The 27,362-nt window shown below is 45.0% G+C and overlaps 1 protein-coding gene across 2 annotated transcripts; it reads right to left on the bottom strand.

Annotated features, from left to right (window-relative positions):
- Positions 1-1,270: 1,270 nt before the first annotated feature.
- Positions 1,271-15,368, bottom strand: CHRNA6 (cholinergic receptor nicotinic alpha 6 subunit). Of its 2 annotated transcripts, XM_006075717.4 has the most exons (7): positions 14,838-15,368; positions 12,489-12,628; positions 6,684-6,728; positions 5,159-5,268; positions 4,080-5,058; positions 1,661-1,788; positions 1,271-1,410 (listed from the first exon to the last, which is right to left on the bottom strand). In XM_006075717.4, exons 1-7 carry the CDS (start codon positions 14,914-14,916, stop codon positions 1,371-1,373), a joined length of 1,521 nt encoding a protein of 506 aa, XP_006075779.1. In that variant the 5' UTR covers positions 14,917-15,368; the 3' UTR covers positions 1,271-1,370. The 2 variants fall into 2 exon arrangements, with proteins under 2 accessions (XP_006075779.1, XP_025132645.1); XM_025276860.2 differs by lacking the exon at positions 1,271-1,410 and having other exon boundaries at positions 1,614-1,788.
- Between the last annotated feature and the right edge of the window lie 11,994 nt (positions 15,369-27,362).

Raw genomic sequence — 27,362 nt, 5'->3', positions numbered from 1 at the left:
TGATGCGTTAAAAGACTTTCAAACAGAATAACCTGTGCTTCGGGTACCAGAGCAGGCCTTAAGCCCCGGGATGAGGTAGACACAGAAGAATTAGCATGTGGCAGGGCCTGCACCTGGACAAACGTCTCCTCCAGCAACAGAACACAAAGATTTCCATTGATTAAGAGAAGGTCAAGAACCCTGGTGGATATCAGAAATAGAAGCTGTAGTATATCAACACAACAGAGGTTATGCAATCACAAAAATTATACTTCAAGACTGCACACCATCATGGAGAAAGGCTGCTGACATGATGTTGAGAAAATAGCAAAATATAAAACCGAAAGGTAAACCTGAGGTGTCCAATTATGTGTGCCTTTAGACAGGGACTCCAGTGGAAAAGGCAAAATGAAATTAGTTCCTGTGTCAGGGTAGTTTTTTTTTTTTCTACTTTAAAATGCATCTTTAAAATTGTTATGATAAGTGTAGACAAAAAATAAAATAATAAGTGAGAGTAGAATAAAACAGAATATCCAAGGTTCTCCACCTCGGAAACAGGAAATACTCCGAAAGATACAAGATCACCATTCCTTCAAGAAGAAACACTTTTATTTTCAGTCTCAGCTACGCAGAACAAGTGGAAACGGCCAAGAAGGAGAGATACCATTTGGACCCATGGCAAAGGTTGCCCCAGGTCTGCCAGCCAGAGCTCACCATGCTCTGCAGTGCTCTGGTTACATTCCCCACGTGACCCCTGGCCCTGGAGATCTCCGTGTTTACGACTTTTCCTAAAAAGCTCTAAGTGTGTGGACAGAGCCTATTTCTGAGTCCATGGCATGCCTCCCACAGTGCTGGTCACTTCTGAAGTCTCTTGCCAGGTGAGTCTAATTACATCCAGGGGAATGGTGGGGGGGAGGGAAGGACTGGGAGTTTGGGATTACTAAATGGAGTATATATAGAATGCGTAAACAAGGTCCTACTGTAGATCACAGGGAACTATATTCATATCCTACGATAAACCATAGTAGAAAAGAATCTGCAAAAGAACAGATACGTGTGTGTGTGTATAACTGAGTCACTTTGCTGTGTAGCAGAAACTCACACAACATTAAAAATCAACTATACTTCAATACGATTTTTTCCAAAGGGTAGACCGACTGCCTGCTTTTCCTTTTGACCAATTACTGTGTCAAATAATGCCGCAGTGTGGGCTCCACGTCACAGAGACAAGCATGAGAAAGCAAGCGCACACAAGGTCACGGCTGCTGCCGGTGTCAGCAAGTCCAAGGTGCAGGGTTGCATGTCTGGCAGGTGTCCGTTATACGGAGAAGTATATAAACCGGAGAAGCAGAAGAACACCTCTTAGCGTGGCTCAGCTTTGATTCCATGTCTCACTGGACTGTGGGTCGATCATGTCCCCGGAAGCCAAACCTGTACAGACAAGAAAAGCCTGCGGGGGTTGCCAACTCTGGGCTCCGGTATCAGGTCCCAGACCCTGGGGTCTTAAAGCACCTCTCTGCACCCCCGAGGGAGGGCCATCCAGGCTTGCCATTGGCAGTAAGGCCCTCTTTTTCTATCTAGATGGGGACCTGGTGGGAAGTTTTCTATCCATTTCCTGGTGATGGGAGAATAAACACAGTGTCTGTACATGTCTGAAGATGAAGGGAAAATCCATCCTTACGAATGCCCTGTGTTCCCCAGGAGCGGCTGGAGAAACAGCCCTGCAGTTCCAAACACACAGACGATTATAAACACCCACAGGAACACCCTGTCCACCACCATGGCCACGTATTTCCAGTCGTCCTCTACCTGAAAGACAAAATGTCAAGCATCTGTAAAAACTGAAAACCATGGGAGATAAGCTCTGTTTCAAATAAAAGCTGCCTCCTTTGCACAGAAGATTCACTGACAATTTTTAAAGCAAATATCCCTACGATTCTTGTTAACCCATGTCTCCTCCGTAGTGTGCACAGAGAACAATCGTTTGCAGACGGAGGGTGCGTGTGCGCCATCAGTCCTGGGGCAGAGGGCTGCAGAGTCAGCAGGCTCCCGCAGGGCACACAGGGCTTCTCCTGACTGCAAGTGTGTGTGTGTGTGTGTGTGTGTGTGTGTGTAGGTCGCTCAGTCAAGTCTGACTCTTTGCAACCCCGTGGACCGTAGCCTGCCAGCCTCCTCTGTCTGTGGGATTTTCCAGGCAAGAATACTGGAGTGGGTTGTCATTCCCTTCTCCAGCCTGGCTGCAAGTAGCAGCCCTGAAAGAGCTGCTCAGATTGCTCCATTCTTGCACTAACTGAGAAAAAAGCACAACCTGAAAGTTGAGGATTAATTTATTTTTAATTGGAGGAAAATTGCTTTACAATATTGTGTTGGTTTCTGTTGTCCAGCAACTCGAATCAGTCATAATTATATAAATGTAAGGCTCTCCCTCTTGAGCCTCCCTCCCCCGCCCCCACCCCAGCTCGAGAGTTATGTTCTATTCGTGGATTTTCTGAGGACTTCAAGCCTGGGAGGCAGCCTCTGAGATTACTCTGAGGGACTGCCCTGAAGAGGTAAGGGAGGAGCCAGGATAATAAGATTTTGCAACAAAGACCAGGTAGTCAGAATATCAGAAGATGACGTTGCAGAACATTCTGTTGCATTTGACTGCCACAGTGTTTCAACTGCCTGGTTTTTGTTGCAAAACCTCCTATATATCCTGGCTTCTCCCTACACAATCTCCTGGGATAAACCATAATGGAAAAGAATACTTAAAAAGAATGTATATATATATGTATAACTGAGTCACTTTGCTGTACAGCAGAAACTAGCACAACCTTGTAAATCAACTATCCTTCAATTGTTTTTTAAGTTTTTAAAAAGATTACTGTTAATCAAAGAAAACCAGACATCTCAAGTTAATGAATTTACTGCTTTTCTATAGGTGGGAAGAGGCAAGAGTCTGGGCTTATGGAAATCATTCCTTGGATGTGCACCTTATCTGTCTAGGGCCAGCATCCCACTTTCTCCATCCTGAGGCCCCTCAGGGTGCACAGCTGGGGGTGGCGGCAGTGACTGATGGCTTGACGGCTACAGCGTCCATTGTTAACTGATGGAGCGGGGACATTTTTCACCCACTCTTTTCATGAGCACCATGCAATCCCTGACCCTGTGGCAAGTCCAGGAACTGGGTTTGAGGCAGCGGAGGGTGGGGGATAAGCTCTGCAGGATGATGATCCCCCATCAGGAGCCAGCAGCCCTCTAGACCCTGGCATCACACTAGAGTGGAGAGTTCCTTATACCTCTCCTGCCCTTCCTGTTCCCAAGCTCCAAGGGCCCTACCTGGTGGTGCTGAAGTCAGAGCAACTGTCCCCTAGGTTTGATGAAGGTGTCCTCACAGAAGGGAGTCCCAGGCTCACCTGCTGCTGATACCAACCCCCCCCCCACCTGTGTGACACGCACTCACGGTCCTCCCTGGCACCAATGGGCAGACTTCAGGTCTTCGATGTCCTTTCATCAGGAGATATGGATGCTGGCAGCTGCCATCAGGTCAGACCCAGACCCCTGGCATGAGTTTTCAGAGGCGCTTAGCTAGTCATCGCGATGGGATGGAAAGTTGGCATACATTTCTTGAGCTCTCTCTCTGGAGGATGGGGAGGTCTGTCCTGCTATAGTTAGGCCCTGGGCAGCAGGAGCCGACTGAGTTGATGCTAAAAATATCCCCGAAGCTCATTCCACCAGCACCTGCATCCCTGTCAGGTCTACTGAGTGCGATCCGAGCTGCAGCATTCCGTCCTGTCCCTCGGCTGGCTCCTCCCTCTCCCAGCCTTCCTTAAGCAGGGGCTCTCAGTCTAACTAAACCAAGATTGCCCTGAGTGTTTATTTTAACCAGATTTCACTTGAGTTGACATTTCTGGAGGCAAAGATTTGCTCTGAGGCTACCCCTTACTCCATCCCTTCACCGGGGCAGTTCACCCATAACTGCAGCATCACAGAGGTGGATCTCAGGGCACCCACTCTCTGACTGTCTTGCAAACAGAACTCACCTGGAGTTCTGACTAGGGTTCTACGCAGGGCCCCTAGGACTGCCGTGGGCGGACAGGCTAGAAGACTCATGCATTTACCTCCTTTGTTTCATTTTGGGTCTTCATGTTTTCCGCTATGAAATGAACACTATCGATTACGTCTTCGACTTCAGGCGAGAGCTCCGAATTTTCAGCCATCCACTGTAAAGGCTGATGACTTAATCGTCTCTTGCTGGTGGCAGGCTCACCGGATCTATGACAGTGGCAGCATTCTTGAAGAAGTCTGGGCTCTTTGTGATGCTCAAACTTGACTTTGGCAGGCCTACTGGAGACTCCTTTGGGGTTTCTATGAGCTCCTGTCTCCTTCATCTTGTCCAGAGGCCTCTTCATCATCAGCATCTGGGGTAACAGCCGGAGGAAGACTGCCTTCACCCACGTGGGCATGCTGTGAGTGGTCGGGGTGCGATAGTGGATGTTCAGCACAAACACCGTCACCACGATGGACAGGGTGACGAAGATCATGGTAAATAGCAGGTATTCGCCCACCAGGGGGATCACGAGAGACGTGGACGGGATGGTTTCTGTGATCACCAGCAAAAACACAGTCAGAGAAAGCAGCACTGAAATGCAAAGCGTCACCTTTTCACCACAGTCAGAAGGGAGGTAGAAGACCAACACAGTGAGGAATGAGATAAAGAGGCAGGGGATGATCAGATTAATGGTGTAAAACATCGGGAGCCTCCTAAGGTAGAAAGAGTAGGTGATGTCTGTGTATATCTCTTCACAACAGTTGTACTTTATGTCATGCTTGTAGCCAGAAGCGTCGACAATTTCCCACTCACTGTTCTCCCAAAACTCATTCATGTCCACTTTAGAGCCAATGATTAGAAGGTCAATTTCAGCTTTGTCGTAAGTCCAGGAACCAAATTTCAGGGAACAATTTTGATGGTCAAAAGGGAAAAAAGTGATGTCCATTGGACAGGAACTCTTAAAAATCGCTGGTGGAGTCCAGGTTATCATGCCATCGTATTTAAGAAGAGCTTTTGTCTTGCCTTTGACTTGGAAGTCGCCGACCGCACTGCAAAGTAAATCAGACACCGTTAGTGACTCCCCCGTGCTTCGGGTCTGCCTGCGCCAAAGGCAGCTTTGGAAAAAGGCTGGCTGTTGGGTGCACATACTTGTTGTAGAGAACGATGTCGGGCTTCCAGATCATCTCGGCAGGAACACGGAGAGTCTCAATGCCGTCATATTCCATGGGGTCCCAACGCAGTTTATAATCATTCCAGATCTGCAGGAAATAGGAGTCAGTTTAAAAAATTCTTCACTTACTTCTAATATGTTAATCCTATGTTGGTTCAACCAGAGAAGGCAATGGCAGCCCACTCCAGTACTCTTGCCTGGAAAATCCCATGGACGGAGGAGCCTGGTAGGCTGCAGTTCATGGGGTCGAGAAGAGTCAGACAGGACTGAGCGACTTCACTTTCACTTTTCACTTTCATGCATTGGACAAGGACATGGCAAGCCACTCCAGTGTTCTTGCCTGGAGAATCCCAGGGATGGGGGAGCCTGGTGGGCTGCCATCTATGGGGTCACACAGGGTCGGACACAACTGAAGCGACTAGGCAGCAGCAGCAGCGGCATATTGGTTCAACAGTTTTTTGAAAAGGTTTTTATTTGAAGAGTACATGGTTTAATCAGTCATGCCATCTTATTCTTCCTTTTGCTCTTAATTTTTTATGCAGATTTTGCAATAAACCTATCACCATACTATTTTTTACTATTAGAAGTGGATTGTTACTAGAGATTAAACATGGTCCTTGGAATGTGGAATTGCAGGAGACCCTGGTTTGATTCCTGAGTTGGGAAGATCTGCTGGGAGAAGGGATAGGCTACCCACTCCAGTATTCCTGGGCTTTCCTGGTGGCTCAGTTGGTAAAGAATCCACTTGCAATGTGGGAGACCTGGGTTTGATCCCTGAGTTGGGAAGATCCCCTGGAGAAGGGAAAGGCTGCCCACTCCAGTATTCTGGCCTGGAGAATTCCATGGACTGTATAGTCCATGGAGTCCCAAAGAGTTGGACATGACTGAGCGACTTTCACTTTACTTTGGTTTCTACCAAAAGCTGGGAGATTAAACTCAAGAGGAACAAGGTGGTTGAGCTGATTGGGGCAAAAATATCCACTAGATATTAGATATGCATCTATTGATTATTGATTAGCTGGTCAAGTTTATAGACTCAGTTTCCACATTCCATAGACTATGTTCAATCTCTAGTAGCAATCCATCTCTAATAATAAAAAGATAGTAGGATGGTAGGTTTATTACAAAATCTGCATAAAAGATTAAGAGCAAAAGGAAGAATAAGATGGCATGACTGATTAAACCAAATAGTGGGAGTCTAAGCCACAGCAGAATCAAAGAGTGGGTAAGCATCTGGCTCTGGAGCTCAAAATACAAACAAAAATAGGAGACCTTCAAAGGCTGGAGTCAGTGAGAACTTTATCCCTAGGTTCTGCACCTAAAGCTTGCAGCCAGGCAGCTGTTACCAGATTGAAGTTTGGGCTTTGGAGATAGATAATATTTTATTCTCTGTCATAAACTAGAGATGGAAAGAGGGAGTGCTAGTGGGTTTTATCCACTGGACATTATTAAACTGACACGTCAGTGACATAGTTCCCAGAGAAGAGTGACATAGACACATACGTGACGTAGCCACAGGTTGGTTTCCATGATCTGGTTTACTTCATCCTGGGAAGAGGAAACAATGTTTTTTTTAGCCTCAAATGTACCTGCTAAGAGAAGTGAATCTTAGAGCAAAAATCACAACTAGAAAGAGCTGAGCTGAGTTCATGCTAATGGAAGAAAACAAAGAAGACTGAAAAGGCAACTTATAAAAATCAACCAAAAATACAATATTTCCACACTGGTCCCCACCCTGTTGACTTCGAAAGGAAATGTGGCTTTACTACTGTCTTTCAAATCTGATTGAAGCTTCACTTTTTCTGTGAAGGCTTTCTGACCTCTGCAGCCCACAAAGCCTTCTGATCTCATGAAAGAAAAGAAGGGAGAGAATGGAGAGTGGGAGGAGGGAGGGGCCATCCAGCAGATGGTGGAGGGCATCATTGTTTTTGTGATCTTTTTCCCCAGCTGTGCCCCAGCACCCTCTAGGCTCTCAGTCCTGAGTCCAGCCACCCCTCAAGGTGTCAGCTCAGCTCACCATGGAGCCTTTCAGCTGGATCCTGCCACTCCCCACAACACATCTCTCACTCCCGCTCAAGCCATTGCTGACTGCTTCACTCATTCATTAACAAATATTTATTGAGTACCTACTATGTGCTCTATAAATGCTGGGGTTACAGAAATAACCAGGATTGGAAAATACCCCTACCTATGTGTGTCTAATGGAGAAGGGAATGGCAACCCACTCCAGTATTCTTGCCTGGGAAATCCCATGGACAGAGGAACCTGGTGGGCTACGGTCCATGCAAAGAGTCGGACACGACTAAGCAACTAACACACACACGTGTGTATCTAAGCTATTAGCTGAGGAGACAGAAAATCAAAAATAGATATATGATACAATGTAAGATGCTTCCCTGGTGGCTCAGGTGGTAAAGAATCTGCCTGCAATGCAAGAGACCCATGTTCGATCCCTGAGTTGGAAAGATCCCCTGGAGAAGGCAATGGCAACCCACTCAGTATTCTTGTCTGGAGAATCCCCACGGACAGGGGAGCCTGGTGGGCTACAGTCCATGGGGTCACAAACAGTCAGACACAACTGAGCAACTAACACACACACACATAATGTAAGACAGTGATAAGTCTTATGGGAAAAAATAAAGAGGGATTGAGTGGTGTGTATATGTGTGTGTGTGCACACGTGCATACACATTTCTTTTAGACAGGGTGAAGCAGGAAGGCTTCTCTGAGGAGATGGTTTAAGTAAGTACCTAAATGACTGGCAGAGGGTCACGGAGCTCTCTGGAAGAAGTGCATTCCAGGCGGACATCCCAGATATAATGTGTTCCTAAGTAGCTACCACCTCCCAGTGGAGGAGATACTGAAGACACATCCAGAACCTTCAGCGACCTCACAGAGCAACGCTAGGAGGCTGTTGATGGTCACTAGTCCAGCAGTGGGTTCCCAACTCCTACCAACGTTTCTCCCCCAGACACAGGAGCACCTTCCAGAGAGAACAGCTCACAGCTCAGGGAGCGGTAGCCACGTTGGACACCAGCCCACTGGGGTTCGCTGAGCTGCTCTGCAGTTCTCCACACCCCCCAGAAAACGCTCTCTGGAGACCTCATCAGCTTCCTTCTCCAAAGAGGTTTGTGTCAAGTCACGGTAAGCCCCAGGGTTTTCAAAGGAGTTTCCTTAACGGCTTTCTATTGGTCAGAGCAGGCAAAGAAATGGACTATGCTTGTCCATGACTTTACAATTACCCAAGTCTAAGGACAGTGCCTCCTGCTCATAGGAGGGTCACCTCGTTACCTGCAGATTCCAACAGGGGCCTTGTCAATAAATCTATCGGCTGTCAGTCAGGAGCGGACTAGCTCTGCAACCCAGAAAGGTCTCAGAGGCAACAGTTATAAACATTTTCCAAAGACTCTTCCTACCTGCCCACTAATACACTGTTAGAGAACCAGAGCATGCCATGAGCTAGAATGCTGTGTTCAGAGGATTAAAATCAGCTGGCAATAGCATCCAGTATCCCTTCTCCCCTCTGTACTTCAGCAGCCTGGCAGAGCTCCAGGTGGTGAGGACCTGTTTCATGGAGGGTAGACATCCCCAAGATGTCAGCCAAATTTACGGATCAGGACCTGGTCGGGAAAGTCTCATTCTCCATCCAGTGTCAGACCACACCAACGGCCATGGGAACTGCTATCAGACAGCGCAGGCGAAGGAGGCCCGAGACCCCACAATGCCACCCTGCATTCTTGGAACCATCACCCTGTGTCTCTCTCTTGGGAAAATAAATGAGTTGACGCCTTGATTGAATTAAAGGATTGGAATTACAATTTTAAGTGGACTCGATTCTGGAGCAGCAGCAACAGGTTCAGAGGCTGAGATCAGAAAGTCCAGGTGGGCTACGTTTTGAAAGCCTTCCGGTTTGTCATTGCAGGTATGCCAGGCCACCAGAAACACAGGCCAGGGGCTCTGTTCTGGCTCCATGGGGGAGGGCAGTAGAAACACTCCTACTCTGAAGATGCTTCAGTCAGTAAACTTTGCGGCGAAGGTCATTCTATGCAGCAGCAAACACCCTTCTGTGTAGACCTCTCTGGTGCCCTAAGGCCAAGCGTGAGGCTGAAACAGAAGCAGATGGCCTAGAATCTTCTAGAAGGCAGTTGGTAATTGCATGCCTGAGCTTTATGGCATCACAGTCACCCCCAGGCCTCACCATGACTCAGTGGCGACCATGCATATGGCCCACAGGGACTTCCGGTGCTCCGCATGAAGGACTTCGATAGTGATATTGGACAAAGTAACGCAGAGGAAAAAAAATTCTAAAGACAAAGAGGGACATTAAGTAATGACAGAAGATTTAATCCTATAAGAGGATATAATGATCCTAACCGTATGCACCAAAAACAGAATCATATGAAACAGAAACTGGTAGAGCTGAAAGAATAAACAGATAAATCCCGCTACAGTTAGAGATTCCCAGCAGCCAACAGAATTACTTGACAGAAATCAGCAAAAAGAGGGACAATCTGAACAACAGGATCTAATCAATGTATACAGACACGCCACTCAAAAACAGCAGAACACACCCTTTTTCAAGCATGAATGGAATATTAACCAAGATAGATCATATCCTTATCATGAGCCATCAAACAAACCTCAAAAATTTTAAAAGGTTGGAATCATAATGTGCTTCTTACCATAATGGAATCACACTAGAAATCAATAACAAAAAGACAACAGGAAAGTCTCTAAATCCATGGAAATTAAATTTCTAAATAACCCATGAGTCAAAGAGAAGGTCTCAAAGGGAAGCTTTTAAAATACATAAAACTGAGTGGGGACAAAACCCTAATACATCAAAATATGAGGGACACAGATAAAAACAGTTCTGAGAATGAAATTTGCAGCTACATGCTTACATTAGAAATGAGAAAGTGGGAAGTTGGGGCTAGCAGAAGTAATTTATTAAATATAGAATGAATAAACAACAGGTTCTACTGTATAGCACAATATCCTATGATAAATAATATTTTTTAAAAAATGTTTATGTATTATATATATCTAACTGAATCACTTTGCTGTACAACAGAAATTAATACAACATTGTAACATTTATTAAAGGAATGAGTGGGGGCTTCCCTGGTGGCTCAGTGGTAAAGAATCCACTTGCCAGTGCAGGAGACACGGGTTCGATCCCTGATCAGGGAAGATCGCACAAGCTGTGGAGCAACTAAGCCCATGAGCCGCAACTACCTAGTCTGTGCTCCAGAGCCCGTGAGTCACAGCGGCTGAAGCCGACTCACTCCAGAGCCCACGCTCCGCAGCAGAGAAACCGCCCCCGTGAGAAGCCCTCGCACCGTAACTGGAGTAGCCCCTGCTAGCCGCGACTAGAGAAAAGCTCGAGCAGCAATGAAGCCCAAATGAATAACTTTATTTAGCATAGCCAAAAATAAATAAGTGCATAAAATTATTTTTTAAAAAGGAACCAATGGACTCAATGCTAATTTAAAAAAATAAAAAGAATGAGTGGTCCCATCTAGGTGGGAGAAACCATTTGGCTCATTTTTTAAAAATCAGTGTTTACCAGCGTAAACACACTTCCAACCTGGGCCAGAAGCCAGAGGAAGGGCCAGGGTCAGCCCAGCCCCCGGGAAGCATGAGCTGGAGAAACATGGTGGGCGGGCCCAAGACTTCACATCCTTATCCGAGGGCTTCCCCCTAGGCGCGCCTGGGGCCACCACCGTTTCTCCCAAGCAAAGCTGAGCAGAGGAGGGCTCCTCCCTGTCTGGGGCTGCCCCCGTACCCCATCCATGTGCCATCTGTCTGTATACCACCGTCTCACAGATGCTCCGCACGCCCCTCAGGAGCCTGCCTATTCCTAGAATTTGGTCCACGTCCAAAGCCTCGCGCCAGCCTGCCCCTGCCATGCCTTGGAGTCCAGAACCCGCTCCGTACTGGGGCACCAGGCCCCACACCTCCTCTGCCAGCACCTAGGTGCCAAGATTATTCAAAACAAAGAACTCTCGTCCTCCCTGCCCTTGAACAGGGTACCAGTTAATTTAAATGAAGACCTCCAAACACCCATCTGCTTCTCAGGACTCAATGGAACCCTGTATAAAAGAAAGTGAACTTTTTCTTTATTCTGTAACACAGGATAAAGACTTGGCTTTCTTTCTTTCTCTCCGAAGAATTGATGCTTTTGACTTAGAGCAATTCGTCTGTAGAGTAAAACAGGCATGAGCGTTGAGGTTAAACAGGCTTCACTGAACTGCAGTGCTGCCCTCTGCAATCATGTGTCATCGGGAGCGTGGCTGACCTGAGCTGCTCTCTCCCCAGCTACAAGATGCAAAGGGCAGCCTCGAAGTGTAGACATAATAGGTGCGCGACGAAGTCAACTCCTTTTGTATTCCCCCTTCAACTGCCCCACTTTGTCTCTTGGCTTCATAAACTGGTTCTGAGAGCATTCCCAGAAACACACTACCTTAACAGAAATAAATATATTACTTTGATGACAAAGGTCCGTCTAGTCAAGGCTATGGTTTTTCCTGTGGTCATGTATGGATGTGAGAGTTGGACTGTGAAGAAAGCTGAGCGCCGAAGAATTGATGCTTTTGAACTGTGGTGTTGGAGAAGACTCTTGAGAGTCCCTTGGACTGCAAGGAGATCCAACCAGTCCATTCTGAAGGACATCAGCCCTGAATATTCATTGGAAGGACTGATGCTAAAGCTGAAACTCCAATACTCTGGCCACCCATTGCAAAGAACTGACTCATTTGAAAAGACCCTGATGCTGGGAAAGATTGAAGGTGGGAGGAGAAGGGGATGACAGAGGATGAGATGGTTGGATGGCATCACTGACTCGATGGACATGAGTTTGAGTAAACTCTGGGAGTTGGTGATGGACACGGAGACCTGGCCTGCTGCAGTCCATGGGGTCGCAAAGAGTTGGACATAACTGAGTGACTGAACTGAACTCAACAGAAATAATGACAGCATCCTCGGGGGAGTGGATCCCTTGCAATGGGCCAGCTTTGAAGGGCCGGTACTTTGTAGATTCTTGATTGTTCCTATTTTTTTTTTTTTTCCAAGTTTTTGCTTTTTTTTTTTTCCGGCTGAGCCACATGGCTTGTGAGATCTTAGTTTCCCAACCTGAGTTCAAACCTGGGCCCTTGGAGTCCAGCATGGAGTACTGCCCACTGGACTGCCAGAGAATTCCTTTAAATCCCCTTATTTACCCCCGTGCAGTGACTGGGAATTGCTCGGAGCCCTCAGAGTTGAAGCCCCTTGAGGCCACGTGGTATGTGGTGACCCCCTTGTGCTTACCACATCAGCCAGCTGTGTGATGGCCACTTCGAAATACACGGTGATCGGGTCGGAAACGTTCTCCACGGGCCTGATGAACTGGTTATAATGAGCGAACAGCTTGTGAAAGAGCCTCTCCTCCGATGCGCAGCCTGCACAGCCTTCGGGCCAAACAGAGGGAGGAGTTAGAGAAGCAGAGAGCGTGCCCCCGGGGAGGTTCCAGGGCCTTCCCTCCCCAGGAGGCGGGCATGGGCATCAGCATCCCCCAGGACCACGTTACCTGGCCCTCTGGCTGGGCTCCTCGCCTTTGTCATGGAGATGACAAGAGTAGGGCCTGCGTCTCAGGACTGGTGAGAGGATAAACAAAGTGTTGCTGGGAAGAGCGCTTCCAAGTGGGTGGCAGCTCCATCACTGAACAGAACTCACCGTCTCGCTGATCTAGTAATTACAGTCCTGAACTTCCCTGGTGGTCCAGTGTAACAGTAAGGCTCTTCCTGCCAATGCAGGGGACGTGGGTTCGATCCCTGGTCCGGGAAGATCCCGCATGCCGAGTAACTAAGCCTGTGCACCACAACTCCTGAAGCCTGTGTGCCCTAGAGTGTGTGCCCCGCACCAGGAGAACCACTGAGAAGCCCACACAGTTACAGCAAGCCCACACACAGCAGTGAGGACCCAGCACAGCCGAAAATTAATTCATGAATTAAATAAAAAAAAAAAAAAAAGAAAAGTCCTGCTCTTTCTTGTCAAAGGACTGATTTGACTGGCCTTTGTTTCTACAGCCAGAAGGGTGTGTAGCTGGGGAAACTTCATCAAACAGGCACAAATAGCTATCGAGTTTATTAAGGTCTTAAGCCCTCCTCCTTTTTAAAATCAACTTTCAACTTCAATTATCTTGGAGATGTGTGAGAGTGCAAAGTTTCTAAGGAAAATTTTGCTGGAAATATTTTTTAAAGAACCCCCGAAGTTCTTAAGCAATAGCTCTTTCAGTCATTCAGTTTCAGACAATAATGTAATCATATTTCTTTGTATTTTCCCAAGAATGCCTTAAATGTAGGTTACTTGCCTTTATTTGACATAATTCATCTCATTAATGCCCTTTTCCTATTCTTCCTCATAGAAGTCAAATTACCTGAAATATTAGGCTATAAATTTCCCAAAGAGATTTATGCCCTGAAAGAAAAAAAATTTAAGGAGTTGCACAACTTACTAGGCAAAACCAAATGAAATGGTAGCTGTTATTCTGCTAAATAAAAACTGTTCTTTGCCAAATGCATTTGGAAACACAAAAACATTGAGATTTCAGCAGGAAAGAACAATTTTTTTTCTTGAACTTTTTATTTTGTCTTGGGGTATAACCAATTTAAAATGTTGTGATAATTTCAGGTGAACAGTGAAGGGACTCAGCCATCCATATACTCATACCCATTCTCCCCCAAACAACTCTCCCATCCAGGCTGCCACATAACATTGAGCAGAGCTCCATGTGCTATACAGTAGATCCTTGTTGGTTACCGATTTTAAATACAGCTGTGTGTACATGTCCATCTCAAACTCCCTAACTACCCCTTCCTCTAGTCAACTATAAGTTTGTTCTATAAGTCTGTTGAGACAGGAAAGAACAATTTTAGACATAAACCATCATTGTCTGCCATCTTTATTAATAATGATAAAGATATTTCTCCATAAAACAGGTAATACAAAAATCCTCCTGTTCCCTATTTTCCTCCTTTAAGATTTTACTTTTCTTTTGAGACATTGCAGATGAACCCTCCGTGAGTCTTGACAAGCAAATCCCTGCAAAGCCAACCAACCACACGTGGAGGTGTGGCTTTGTAACCATGGACAGAGCAGCAGCTGTCTGTTTCTAAGTCCTAACTTTGAAAATGAATGACCTTCCTCTTGAGACATACCCCAGGACAGGAATATAACATATTTCCCAAAACAAAGGCAATTACCTACAAAACGAAAGGCTTCATAGATTGAGGAATAGTATCAGCTAATAAACCACAGTTCTGAAAAAACATGTAAATACAGAAAAAGAAATTGAATACATCCGTGGCAAAGATAGACAGAAAACTGTACCATTGTTACTGTTGCATATTTTCATTGGGAAAATAAAATAAAATAAAATATGGTTTACAAAGTTTTCTTGTCCTCTCCATCCCATTCCCCCCAATCTCATTTTACATGTTAAGTCAACCAATTAAAAATGAATAGGTTAATTAACAGCTGTGTGAGGAGTAACTCCTGTACAAACACTCTCCATATTTATCCATAGAGTATCCCATCTCTGCTCAGTGGCGCACAAATAGAAGCGTATATACATGCAGCTAAAAAGCGAATAGGAGAAAAAGCAGAAATAAAACCTACCTTTAAAGCACAGTGCAAATAGACACCACCAGACACACAGCGCAAAGCGAAGGGCTCCCGGACCCCCGCGGGGCAGCATGATGAACACACTCTGATTTCTTGTCCCAGTCAAAGGATTATGGAAAACAAAGAGCTCTCAGCCAGCCACTCACACTGGACTTTAAATCACCAGAGTCCACTGCAGTCCAAGTGTCTTTTCCACGAAATGAAAACCTTCACAAATATAACACGGTCGTTCCCAATATCGGAGGCTGAAGCCAACCAAAAGGGCAAACCCAAAGGACTCAATCTGATAGCAGATGAGTCATCTCATCTCCTGACACCCTAGATCGCTTCTCGTGCAGGAGCGAAGAGGAGGAGAAGCGGGAGGGGCGGCTGGGCAGACAGCCCCGAGGAGGGATGAAAAACTCTGCCGCGGCTACTGCGTCTTTGCCGAGCATCTTTTCCCAGCCGCGGTCCTGAGGGCGGTGAACACGCCCTTCCTGAGCTGCAGCTGCAGGTAAAGCGCCTGCCAGGTCCCAGTGCGTGTGTTCTGATTCACTGAGCCCTCTAGCCCATCGGGGCTTAACCTTGTTACCAGAAAACGTTCTGAAATAGGAGTCCCTGTTAGGTGCGGCTCTGGGAGAACAGAATTAATTTGGTTTTGTCTGACTTCTAGTGCCGGGTCCTTCTGAGCTCAGAGATGGTCCTACAGGGACTTGAGATCAGTCTCCTGAGAACGAGACGAATGACTACTGAACACATGATGCCAACTGGACTGCTCTGTTTATTTAGACATCCTTGTCACAGTTCATTTTCTTATCATTCGCTTCTTTCCTCTGTAAGTTATGTCAATAACTTTCTGATGAATTATGCTTTCTGGCCAGATTTTGGTGTTGGTTAAGGGTGAGTTAGCAGCAAAGTGAGAAGACAACCCTCAGAATGGGGGAATTTATTGGCAAATCAAATAAGGGGTTCATATCCAAAATATATAAGGAACTCATAAAACTCAAGGGCAAATGAATAAATCCCAGTTGAGAAATGGTCAAAGGACCTGAATAGACATTTTTCCAAAGAAGACACAGATGGCCAATGGGTATATGAAAACGGTTAGGGTTAGGGTTAATTGTCAGGAAATGTGAATCTACCCACAATGTGAATCTATCACCTCCTACCTACCAAGATGATGTTGTAAGAAGACAAGAGATAACAAGTGTTACTGGAGAAAAGGGGATCCCTGTACAGTGTTTGGAATGTAAATTGGTGCAGCCACTCTGGAAAACAGTAGAAAAGTTCCTCAAAAAATTAAAACTAGGACTACCATACGATCTAGCAATCTCACCTCTGGGAATATATCCAAAGGAAATGAAAGCAATTTCTCAGAGCAATATCTGGACTCCCATGATTGTTGCAGCATTATTATTCACAAGATATGGAGACAACCTGCTGTCCAGCAATGAATGAATGAAGAAGTTGTGATACACGTGTATGTGTGTGTATAACAGAATATTATTCAGCCATGCAAAAGAAGGAAATCCGTTTGCGACAACACGGATGAACCTGGAGACATTAAGCTCAGTGAAATAAGCCAGAGGCAGAAAAATACTGTATGATTTCATGTGCATATGGAATCTAAAAAATTCCAGACTCGTAGAAGCAGAGCGTAGAACGGCATGTTGGTAGGAAGTGGGATGGGGTGATGATGCACGTTGGCCGAAGGGCAGAACCTTTCAGTCATAGATGAGTAAGTGCTGGTGATCTGATGTATAGCCCGGTGACTACAGTTACCATATCTTTGAAATTTGCGAAGAAAATAGATCTCAAGTGTTCTTAACCACCCCCTCAACACAAATGGATCATGATGATGTGAATGATACGTTAGTCTAATCGTGGTGCTCATTTAACAATATAACATATGTCAAATCGTCACACTTTCTATTGGTCAATTACACCTCACTAAAGCTGAGGGAAAAAAGAAAAGGAGTTAGACCGAAGATGATGCCCCAGGGTCCTCCCATCCAAGCATTCCATGACATCATCACAGACACTACACTCGGCAGCTGTGCAGAGTTTAGACTAACGGTTTCCCTCTCAATTACATTGGCCTTGTATCTCCGGCAAGAACGGTCGTCTATTTAGCACCAGACTTAGCCCAGGTGCTGGGCTGGGTGCCTCAGATATGTCACCTTAAGATGTTAGTCAGTCGCCTTGAAGCACAGGGGCTTTTGTCCTTTGCCAAAATGTCATGAGGAGTTTGCAGAAAAAGTATCTGGACAACACTTTACCGTGATGGATGAAAAGCCACCACATACCCCGAAACGGGGCTATGCCTCTCTAGTTTTTAGGGTAAAACCCGAACCAGGTTGGCTGTTTTCCAAGCACCAACAACATTCTCTACTGTTTCTATTTCTCAAGCTTTGATGGATTTGTCCTTCATACTTTCTAACAGATACACACTGCAGTCTCGCAGGAAAACGATATCTCATGTCTTCTGTTTTGACCAACCATCCTTCTATGTAGCCATCCCCTGTCAGCTTAAAGAGCCCCTCTAGAGGAAGGGTTCTGATGGGATTCATCCAGAATCGGCCTTTCTTTCTTCCAGGAGCATGCAGATGTCTGTCCCGGTGCTAAGGTGCAGAGTGGGGGATGGGGTGACTTTGTGGGTGGGAGGGGGTCACAGAGGGACCTCACCAGAGGTGAAGGAGGCAGAGGAAAGAACATGGACTTTAGAGTCAGACAGATTTGGATTCTGGCCCCAGTACTTAGCATCCCCTGAGACCTGCCATCATCAGAAAGATGTGGTTAAATTTGGTAACATAAATCCTTTAATCTCTCTTTACCCAATTTTTCATGGAATTTTTACTCACTCTCTTAATGGTACAAATAAGTAACATGATTAAGTGAATCTAAAGCCTGAACATGATTTAAATGTATTTTTTAAAATATTTCTTAAAATGTTTAAAATATTTAAAAATATATTTTAAATATTTTCAGGAAGAGTATATTTTAAAAGCCTGTAAAGTAAATGCATTCTCCCATTCAAAGAAAATGTTTAAACTATCCCCTCATCAGAAAAATGCTCGAATTTTGTCATTGAATTATGGACTTCAAACCATTTTTGAAAATTACAGAGAAAGAGGTTAAGACCAAGCATACAGGGGAAAACCAAGCACAGTTTCAAAAAAATTTTTTTTAATTCAAGCAATAAAAGTTCAAAGACAGTGTGTCTTTTCCTGATGTTGCTGTACCGTTTCAACTTCACATTCTGTGATTAGTTTTTGCTTCGCCTTATTGAACCAGCTGAAAGTTTCACGTTACTGATCATGGTTTATGGAGGTGGAAAGGCTGCCTGGAGGTGAGAGGTTAATTAACATGGCAAGAGCTGGGGTGTTTCTCCTTCCCCCGCTTAACCTGCACCCTATCACCTCCTCCTTCCTCTCGGCCAGCTCCAAAGGGAAAAAGGAAGAAGAGGTGGATCTTAACTTTCTTCAAGACCATGAATATCTGATAAAGACTCTGGATTCTGTGCGCCCCACCCCCCACCCATGTGCATCAAACACCATGTGTCATATAATTCCCGGGGGTTCCAGAGCTGTGGAGGGCAGCCCTGGGTAGAGGCAACTGCAGCTGGTTCCATCGTCTTCCCAGGATCTGTCCCCAGTCACTCCACATCCTCCCTTTTTCTTTTTTTGGGTTGTTGTTGTTATTTAGTGACATGTTATTTAGCCGGCCAGGCTCTTCTGTCCATGGGATTTTCCAGGCAAGAATACTGGAGTGGGTTGCCACTTCCTTCTCCAGGGGATCTTCCTGACCCAGAGATTGAACCCGGGTCTTCTGCACTGCAGGCAGATTCTTTAGTGACTGAACTACCAGAGAAGCGCTTAGTGACATTTAGAATATTATTCTAAATGTTTATTAATTTTATTTGTAAATAAATTCATTTATAAAATAAAATAGTTATTAATATTCTCCTTATAGCATGTGTGCCACCAGATTGAGCACCGTTATTAATATCATTGCGGGTCTTGGTTGGAGCAAAATAGTTTTAAGGGCTCAAAAAAAAAAAAGGTAGTTTATCTGAACAATATACATGACACCACAAGCCATGCAACACCTACATATCCTTTTTTTTTTCAGAATAGCATATTCTAAAGAGCTACTGTGTCAGGAAATTAGGACTTCCCTGGTGGTCCAGCTGTTAAGACAGCTGTTAAGCTGTTGAGCTTCCATGGCTGGGGGCAGGGATTTAATCTGTGGTCATTGGGATTTTCCACATGGTGCAGCAAAAAAAGAGGTTAGCACCTTAAAAAGCTAGTGTGTCAGGAAATTGATAGGCTTCAGAGACTAATTGTTGGCTTCCTTTTTGGATTTTATCCGTAGAAGCAAACTTCAATTTGGAGGTTTTCTTCGGGGGTCGGGGGGGAGGAAATGATACTGGTTAATATGAAACTCTTTTATTAATATATTTTAAGCTTTTCCCTCCCTAGCTGCTAAATTAAAGCTATTGCCTCATTCTGCTCTACAAATAAAGGAGACTATTTGATACGGTTCCGTAAAATTGGTTATGTTCTTATTTGAAGTTTCAGGGATTTGGGGCATAGAAATTGCATGAATGAACATTTCATTGACCTTTTCCCCACTGTCAGTTCTTTTTAAACTCAAATGAAAAGACTCTTCAGTTTTCCCTAAAGAAATGTAAAGGAAATAACCTTTTAAACATGTATTATTTATAAATCCACTGCAGCAAAACATCTTCAATAATTTAATGATCCCATATGCTTGGCTTTGCTTTTTTTTAAAACTGTCATTAAACACTCACATGTTTAATATCCCTAGTCAGTAGCATTTCAAATCCACCCCACTTGACATTTCCCACACAAGAAAAATAAAATAGCAGAAGAGTAATATTCAAATTATGTGGTCATTTTAGACCGCAGAGAAACTTCTAATAAATAGCTCATAAAAGAGGCTCAAATGAACTGTACAATGCCCACATTTTGTCCATGTAAATTTTAAGAAGTAGAGAAAGCCTTAGAACTTGGGCTGGGTTCAAGCAGTAAAAGTAGGAAGCTCGCTGCAATGTTCAGACATTGAATAATAATGACGGCTGTCTCTCGGCACTTCTTATCCAATCACGAGGCTAAGCCCTGTATCACCTCTGTTTTGTTTTAATCCACACGGAGTTCAACAGAGGTGAGACCAGTTTTAAGTGAGGACGTTGGCGCTCAGACAGTCCACCGTAGCAGCCACATGGCTGAGTTAGGATTCCAATCTAGGTCTGTCTAAATCAGAGGCAATGCTTTCGCCTTAAACCTACACTCAAGTGCTTTCAGATTCATGAATACTTTATAAACCTGATGTATTTTTAGGGGGTTGTTACTGAAATGGGCCACGGTTAGCACTAACTTTGTTATTATTCCCAGTGCATCCCTCATGTGAGCTGGGAAGGTCAAGACTAATCTGTGCAGGGAGTTGAAATGATGGACACAGGACCAGACACGAGTGAAAGCCCAGGGGATTGCCCTGCTTAGGGCTCAGGTGAGCTCCCTACTCCAGGAGCGTGGGGTTACAGCCACGTCTGTGTTTGGGGGTGCTGTTGCGGGCTGTGCTGTGAACATCATTAAGTACCACGCTCTTCCAGCCAGAGTGATTCCTGCCCAGGACATTAGGAATTTTCTAACTTCCCCAGACTTTTCACTGCACTAAATGGGTAGCAATGATCTCTGGGTCTAACACAGGAGAAAGAAATGTGCTTAAATTATAAATGCCCTCAGAGGAAGAATCAGTTCAAGGTGACCATTGTCCTAGGGGCCAGCAGTTCTGGTAAAAGAATGTATTCCACTACAGCAGACCCAGCTCTATGATTAGAAATAACAATACCAATCGGTATTAGTTTCCCAATATATAACAATATATATATTGTTATATAGCAATAACAAATTACCACGAACTAGGTGGCTTAATAAAACCGGAAGTTTTTCTTTCATAATTCCTGAGGCCAGCAGTCCAAAGTCAAGATATGGGCAGGAGCACACTTCCTCTGAAGGCTTGAGGGGAGGATCCATCCTCTCCTCTTCCAGTTTCTGGGGGCTCCAGGTGCTCCTTGGCTTGTGGCACCCTCTGCCTCTATCATTACGTGGACTTTTCCTGTCTGTGCCATCTCCTTTTGGTCTCTGGTAAAGAAAGTGGTTGTACGATTTAGATCCTACTGGGTAATCCAGGCTAAACTCATCTCCAGATCCTTCACTTTAATCACATCTTGTAAAGACTTTCTCAAAAAAGGTCACATTTCAGATGAATGGATGAAGAAGATGTGGTCCATGTATACAGTGGAATACTACTCAGCCATAAAAAGGATGAAGCAACACCATTTGCAGCAACATGGACGCAACTAGAGATTATCATAATAAGTGAAGTAATTCAAACAAAGACAAGTACCATGTAATATTGCTTATATGTGGAATCTAAAATATGATACAAACGAACCTATCTCTGAAATGCAAACAGAAAACAGACATAGAGAAGTCTTGGGTTACCAAGGGGAAGTGGGTTGGGAGAGGAAAGGAGTTGGAGGTTGGGATTAGCAGATGCAAGCTTTTATGCAAAGTGTGGATAAATAACAAGGTCCTACTGTATAGCACAGGGCACTACATTCAATATCCTGTGATGAACTGCGATGGAAAAGAGGATCAGTTCAGTTCAGTCGCCCAGTCATGTCCGATTCTTTGCGACCCCATGAATCGCAGCACACGAGCCTCCCTGTCTATCACCAACGCCCAGAGTTTACACAAGCTCATGTCCATCGAGTTGGTGATGCCATCCAACCATCTCATCCTCTGTCGTCCCCTTCTCCTCCTGCCCCCAATCCCTCCCAGCATCAGGGTCTTTTCCAATGAGTCAACTCTTTGCATGAGGTGACCAAAGTATTGGAGTTTCAGCTTCACCATCAGTCCTTCCAATGAACACCCAGGGCTGATCTCCTTTAGGATGGACTGGTTGGATCTCCTTGCAGTCCAAGGGACTCTCAAGAGTCTTCTCCAGCACCACAGTTCAAAAGCATCCATTTATCGGCTCTCAGCTTTCTTCACAGTCCAACTCTCACATCCATACATGACCACTGGAAAAACCATAGCCTTGACTAGACGGACCTTTGTTGGCAAAGTAATATCTCTGCTTTTCAATAACTGAATCACTTTGCTGTACAGCAGAAATTAACACAACATTGCAAATCAACTATAAGAAAAATAAATAAATTTTCAAGAAGTTTTCAGATTAATGATTTATAGCTAACAACAACAACAACCAAAAAACCCACTGAAGATAGAGAGTCACATTCACAGGGGGTCAGGACATGGACACATTGATTTAGGGGCCACCGTGTACCCCACTACAGCATCTCACAGCGTTGTGATGAGGATCTAATCAGAAATTGTATGTAATAGCAGCTACTGATGTACCACAGGGGCAACGCACATTCACTCCCTTCTTTCATAGAGCAACATTTCCATGTGTTCAACAGACCTGGGGGAGCAGTGGGAAGACCCAGGAAGCAAGAGTGCTTTTCCCCACAGTGATACAGGTTTCTTATTCTTTCAAATAAGATGTACATGTTCCTGATGTACATGCATGCTAAGTCGCTTCATCGGGTCCAACTCTTTGCAGCCTTACGGACTGCAGCCTGCTAGGCTCCTCTGTCGTGGTTCTCAAATGTCTGAGGGCCTCAGAATCCAGGTGGGAAGACAGTCTTAAAAGGACGGACTCTGGCTTCATCCTCAAAAATTCTGATCCACAGACCTGGGGTCGGGCCCAGAAGCTGCATCTTTAAAAAGCTCCCAAGCTGATCCTGATGCAGGTGGTCAACCCCACTCCCTTGAGGAAGTCCTCCAGAGAGCTGCCAGAAGGTTCCCACACAGCCGATCCGCAGAGCACATCTCTGATATTATAGAGTCAGACATTTCTGGGACAGACACATCCCAGCAAATTTGTATGTCACAAAGCAAAAACCTATTCTGAAGTTGCCATACACACCCTGTGTTGGAGGTAAAAAAAAAAAAAAAAAGGCTCATTTGACTTCAGCATTGACCAAGTCCTACTACCTTCTGGGCACAGTGACAGACACTGAAATATACCTATAGAAAATGCATATTTATTTTTTCAAGTACCCATGCACATTTACAAAAACTGACTTCTTATTATGGCTCAGCTGGTAAAGAATCCTCCTGCAATGCGGGAGACCTGGGTTCAATCCCTGGGTTGGGAAGATACCCTCGAGAAGGGAACAGCTACCCACTCCAGTATTCTGGCCTGGAGAATTCCATGGACTGTATAGTCCAAGGGGTTGCAAAGAGTCGGACAGGACTGAGCGACTTTAAATGTAAAATGTAAATGTAAAATGACCTCTTATTAGGAACCAAAAGCATCTTAACAAGTAACAAAGAATATACACCATACAGAAGATTCTCTGTCCACGAAAAAGCAAAATAGAACATCATCGACTCCGAGGTAATTCCCTCAATGTCCCTTTCTGGCAGGTGTTAAACATTATCTCAGCCTTGTATTTTTTTAGGTTGGGGGCAGGTGAAACCAATAAGGAACAGAGCTCTTAGGACTCAGGTGTCACCAGCTGGAGCATAACTGAGGTCTTCTTAATCCCAGGTCCCGATGGCACAGTGACACCTGCCCCCAGCCATGCAGAGGGCAGCGTGCCCCACAAGCCTGTCACCCCGGCTGCTGTCGGTGCTCCCTTGGGAGCTCAGCCACCCTGGGAGTTCCTGCTGCTTTGTTGAGCTCAACTGTCTTCCCCAAAGCCAGAGCTGATCTGGGTCTGAGATCCTGGGAGACGGCTGGAGGGATGGGGCAGGGAGAGGGGGGCCGGGCAGGGAGTGCCCAAAGAGCCTTCCCCTCTGCCCCAGCCCCCAGCAGCAGCCTCCATCTGCAAAGCCTGGCACCTTCTATTCCAGAGCCCCCACAGCAGAACTCCTGCCTCTTTGTCACCCCAAAAAGGCAGAGGCCCCAGTGCCCGTCTGTGGCTGGGAAAGCTGGGGCAGAGGGAGGCTGCCAGGAGACGTGTGTCCAGAGGCATGAGCGGGAGGAGGAGGTATCCACGGCAGACGCCGAAGTCCTCTCGGGGCGGACGGCGGGCCCCTGCCAGCCCACTCACTATGCCACCTCACAGATGAGTCTTCAGTTCAGGCGCTCAGTCGTGTCTGACTCTGCGACCCCATGCACTGCAGCACCCCAGGCTCCCCTGTCCATCACCACCTCCCGGAGTTTACCCAAACTCATGTCCTTGGAGTCAGTGATGCCATCTAACCATCTCATCCTCTGTCATCCCCTTCTCCTGCCCTGAATCTTTCCCAACATCAGTGTCTTTTCAAACGAGTCAGTTCTTCGCATCAGGTGGCCAAAGTACTGGAGTTTCAGCTTCAGCATCAGTCCTTCCAATGAACATTCAGGACTCTGAATATTCAGGATTCCAATGAATATTCAGAACTCTTAAAGGAGATCAAACCTGTGAGAAAGGAAGTGGACTGTGGCCCAAAAGAGGCCATCAAGGCAGCGTGCTAGGGGCTACCAGGTGGGGCTGAGAGATCTGCTGACATCCACCACCGGCCCCCTTCGCAGGGAGTCCCTGGTGGAGTGACTTTACCTGTCCAGGCTGCTGTTTCTTTATTAAGACGAGGTGACACAGCCAGATGGACACGAGGCCCTGTCCAGCTCTCAGCTGCATCCAGCAGAGACAAGAGCAGATACTTGGTGGTAACCTCGTGTGTCAGTGTTGTTACTAAAGAGCCTAATGAAGTAGCCTACTGTTAGAAGGCATCAGAGCACTACTCTATCAATTCCACTTCTTCCCTTCCCTGGTGGCTCAGACAGTGAAGAATCTGCCTGCAATGAGGTTGGATCCCTGGGTTGGGAAGATCCCCTGGAGAAGGGAACGGCTACTCACTACAGTATTCTTGCCTGGAGAATCCCAAGGACAGAGGAACCTGGTGGGCTACAGTTTATGGGGTCGCCCTAATGCTTTACACTCTTTCCTAAACATTACCTGAAGAGGGAATGATATCGGAGACTTATGAAGAATTAGCTATGTGAGTCGGTTATGCATCAGAGCTGCCAAGGGTCACATCTAGAATGAGACCTTCCAAAAATGTAAGCAGATTAAATGAGCAATATTAATGGTGTATTACGATGGGGCTTAAGTATTCCCAAAGCCCCCACGCCACCATGGCCTTGCAGGGTGATCAAAGAGAAGAAGCCATCCAAGCAGGTTCTAAAAATCTAAGAGCACACTTTCTATCAGTTGGTAACATCCAGACGCCCAGAAAAGCTACAAGTAAACACACAGACACACTGAAATGAATCAAGCACCATGGTGTATACTTTATCTGGCTCTGCCTTTTTTTATGTCTTAGAGCAGCCACCTTAAATCCTGAATTTTATCATTTAATTCAAATACTCTCTTGGGACGTATATTAAATCATGGTAAAGTTAATAACATTTCTTGAGAAAATACATAGAATAAGCTTGTTGAGGCAATAATAAAGTTGCATGCAGACTGCATGGCTACTTACCACTTTGTACAGTTTAAAATTTCAGTGTCAAAGGTTGGAGACCTTACAGAGGTGCTAGAATTTTCTCTGGAAAAATTTGCCAAATATCTCTCAAAGTGTTTTCAAGTTTGACTAATTTTTATTACCTAACACTTAGATGGATAATTTCAACAGGGAAAAATGAGCTCCCTCAAAACTCTCATAAGGAAGAAGTTAGTGTTGATATTTGAAGAAAGAAATTTTTTTTTTCATCAGAGGACTATGTATACACTGTATGATTTTAAGTTTCCAAGTATTATGGTTGAATTATATATGTCTTTCTCCCTTTGTTCCTGTCAGTTTTTTCATTTATTTTTGTGCTCTGTTACTAGATTCATATGTGTTTTTTCTCTGTTAGATCTCCATGATGGATTGGCCAGTTTCTCTTTCTTAAATTTCCTTCTTTATCTTTGGTAAAATTTTGTTTTAAAATCTATTTTGTCTGATGATAATATATCCACTCCAGTTGTATTTTGGTTGTTGTTTGCAGAGTATATCTTTTCTCTCTTTTGCTTTCAACCCATTTGTATCTTTGAATCTAAAATGCATCTCTTACAGACAGCACATGTTGGCTCGTGCTCTTTTTATCCAGGCTGACACTCTCTGCCTTTTGATTGGATTATTTAATCCATTCAGACCTCATGTTATCCTTGGTGTGACATCTGTCATTTGCTTTTTTGTTTCTATCATGTCCTTCATTGTCATATTTTATATTAAGTGAATTTTTCTAATGTCACACTTAAGTCCCTTTAGTGATTTTTAAGCCATATTTTAAATTTATTTTCTTAGTGGCTGATTTAGAGCTTATAACATACAATCTAACTTGTCCTAACCTATTCAGATTTTTACTAACGTAATTCTAGTGATATAGAAACTTCACTTCATGTAGGCCCTGACTTGTTGGCTCTGCCCTTCTGAAGTAGCCTTTCTGTTGCATTAAGCTAGGTGAGGAGCAGACACTCAGAAATCGTCCTGTTTTTACGTCACTGCACCCCTCCTTCCAGAAGTGTCCCGTGCCTCCAATTCCTGGCCTTTGTGGGGCCCTGGAAGCCCACTGACCAAGGGCTTTCTCCACTGCTGGCTTGGGTTTCATTAATTCAGTTATCACCCATCTGTCTCTCTTCTTGTTTCTAAAATGTTGTCCTTTTCTTCCATCATCTTTGCCCTTATAAGCTTATATAATTTTCAACCCCTTTTAGCATTTTAATGGAGGTTCAGTTGGCTGAGAAGCATATTTTAACCCACCACTAGAGGCCTGTCTTCCGTGACTCTTGAGGAGAGACCCTCACCCCCAGCAGACTTCCCCTTCATTTGGGCCATCAGAACCAAGTCACCCACCCAACCCTAAACCCATCATTGCAAAGAAGGTGGAGCTGACTAGTGATTCAGAACCTAATCCGAGATGGGTGTTTGAGATCACAGCATCCGCCCTCAAGAACCTTAATTAGGGCTTGGAAACACCAACTTCAAAACACTTACCCAAACCAGAAGACAACCTTTTAAACACCATGGTCATGTTTCATAGCTCTGCCTTTAGCAGTGAGTGTGGGTGTTTATTTGACCGAGGGAAAGATCTAATGTGTAAATGCAATGTATGGAGATTACATTCGTGCATAAACCAGAGAGATGGTAAAGACAAGATGATCGTAAAGGTGCTCCACCCAGACAAGACCTGATCACAGAGGGAGGAAAGCTTTAGAGCCTGTGGTTACATGGCCTGAATCCTGTTGGGCGAGCCAGTGACTCTTTCCTTCTGTGTAAAGAGGCATTTTAACTGTCAAGGAGCTACAGGACAGCCTTAGGATAGCTCTCAAGTTAAATACTGAATCAAATTACTTCAAAGACTCCAGTCTTACAGTCATATTGATCTAACAATGGCCAAAATGGACTAGACCAAAAAGTTGGGCTATTTGGTTTACTGTGGAATTCATATATATATATATATATATATATA

The sequence above is a fragment of the Bubalus bubalis genome, chromosome 1 (assembly GCF_019923935.1).
Source record: "Bubalus bubalis isolate 160015118507 breed Murrah chromosome 1, NDDB_SH_1, whole genome shotgun sequence".
In the NCBI taxonomy this organism is placed as follows: Eukaryota; Metazoa; Chordata; class Mammalia; order Artiodactyla; family Bovidae; genus Bubalus; species Bubalus bubalis.
This window is presented reverse-complemented; position numbering and strand designations above follow the sequence as displayed.

Excerpts from the sequence above, each read along its gene's own strand:
- CHRNA6 (XM_006075717.4), bottom strand. The coding sequence starts at position 14,916 with ATGCTGCCCCGCGGGGGTCCGGGAGCCCTTCGCTTTGCGCTGTGTGTC. Across the intron at positions 12,629-14,837 it reads ATTTGCACTGTGCTTTAAAG|GCTGTGCAGGCTGCGCATCG; the intron begins GTAGGTTTTATT and ends TTTGGCCCGAAG. Across the intron at positions 5,269-6,683 it reads CCAACCTGTGGCTACGTCAC|ATCTGGAATGATTATAAACT; the intron begins GTATGTGTCTAT and ends TATTTCCTGCAG.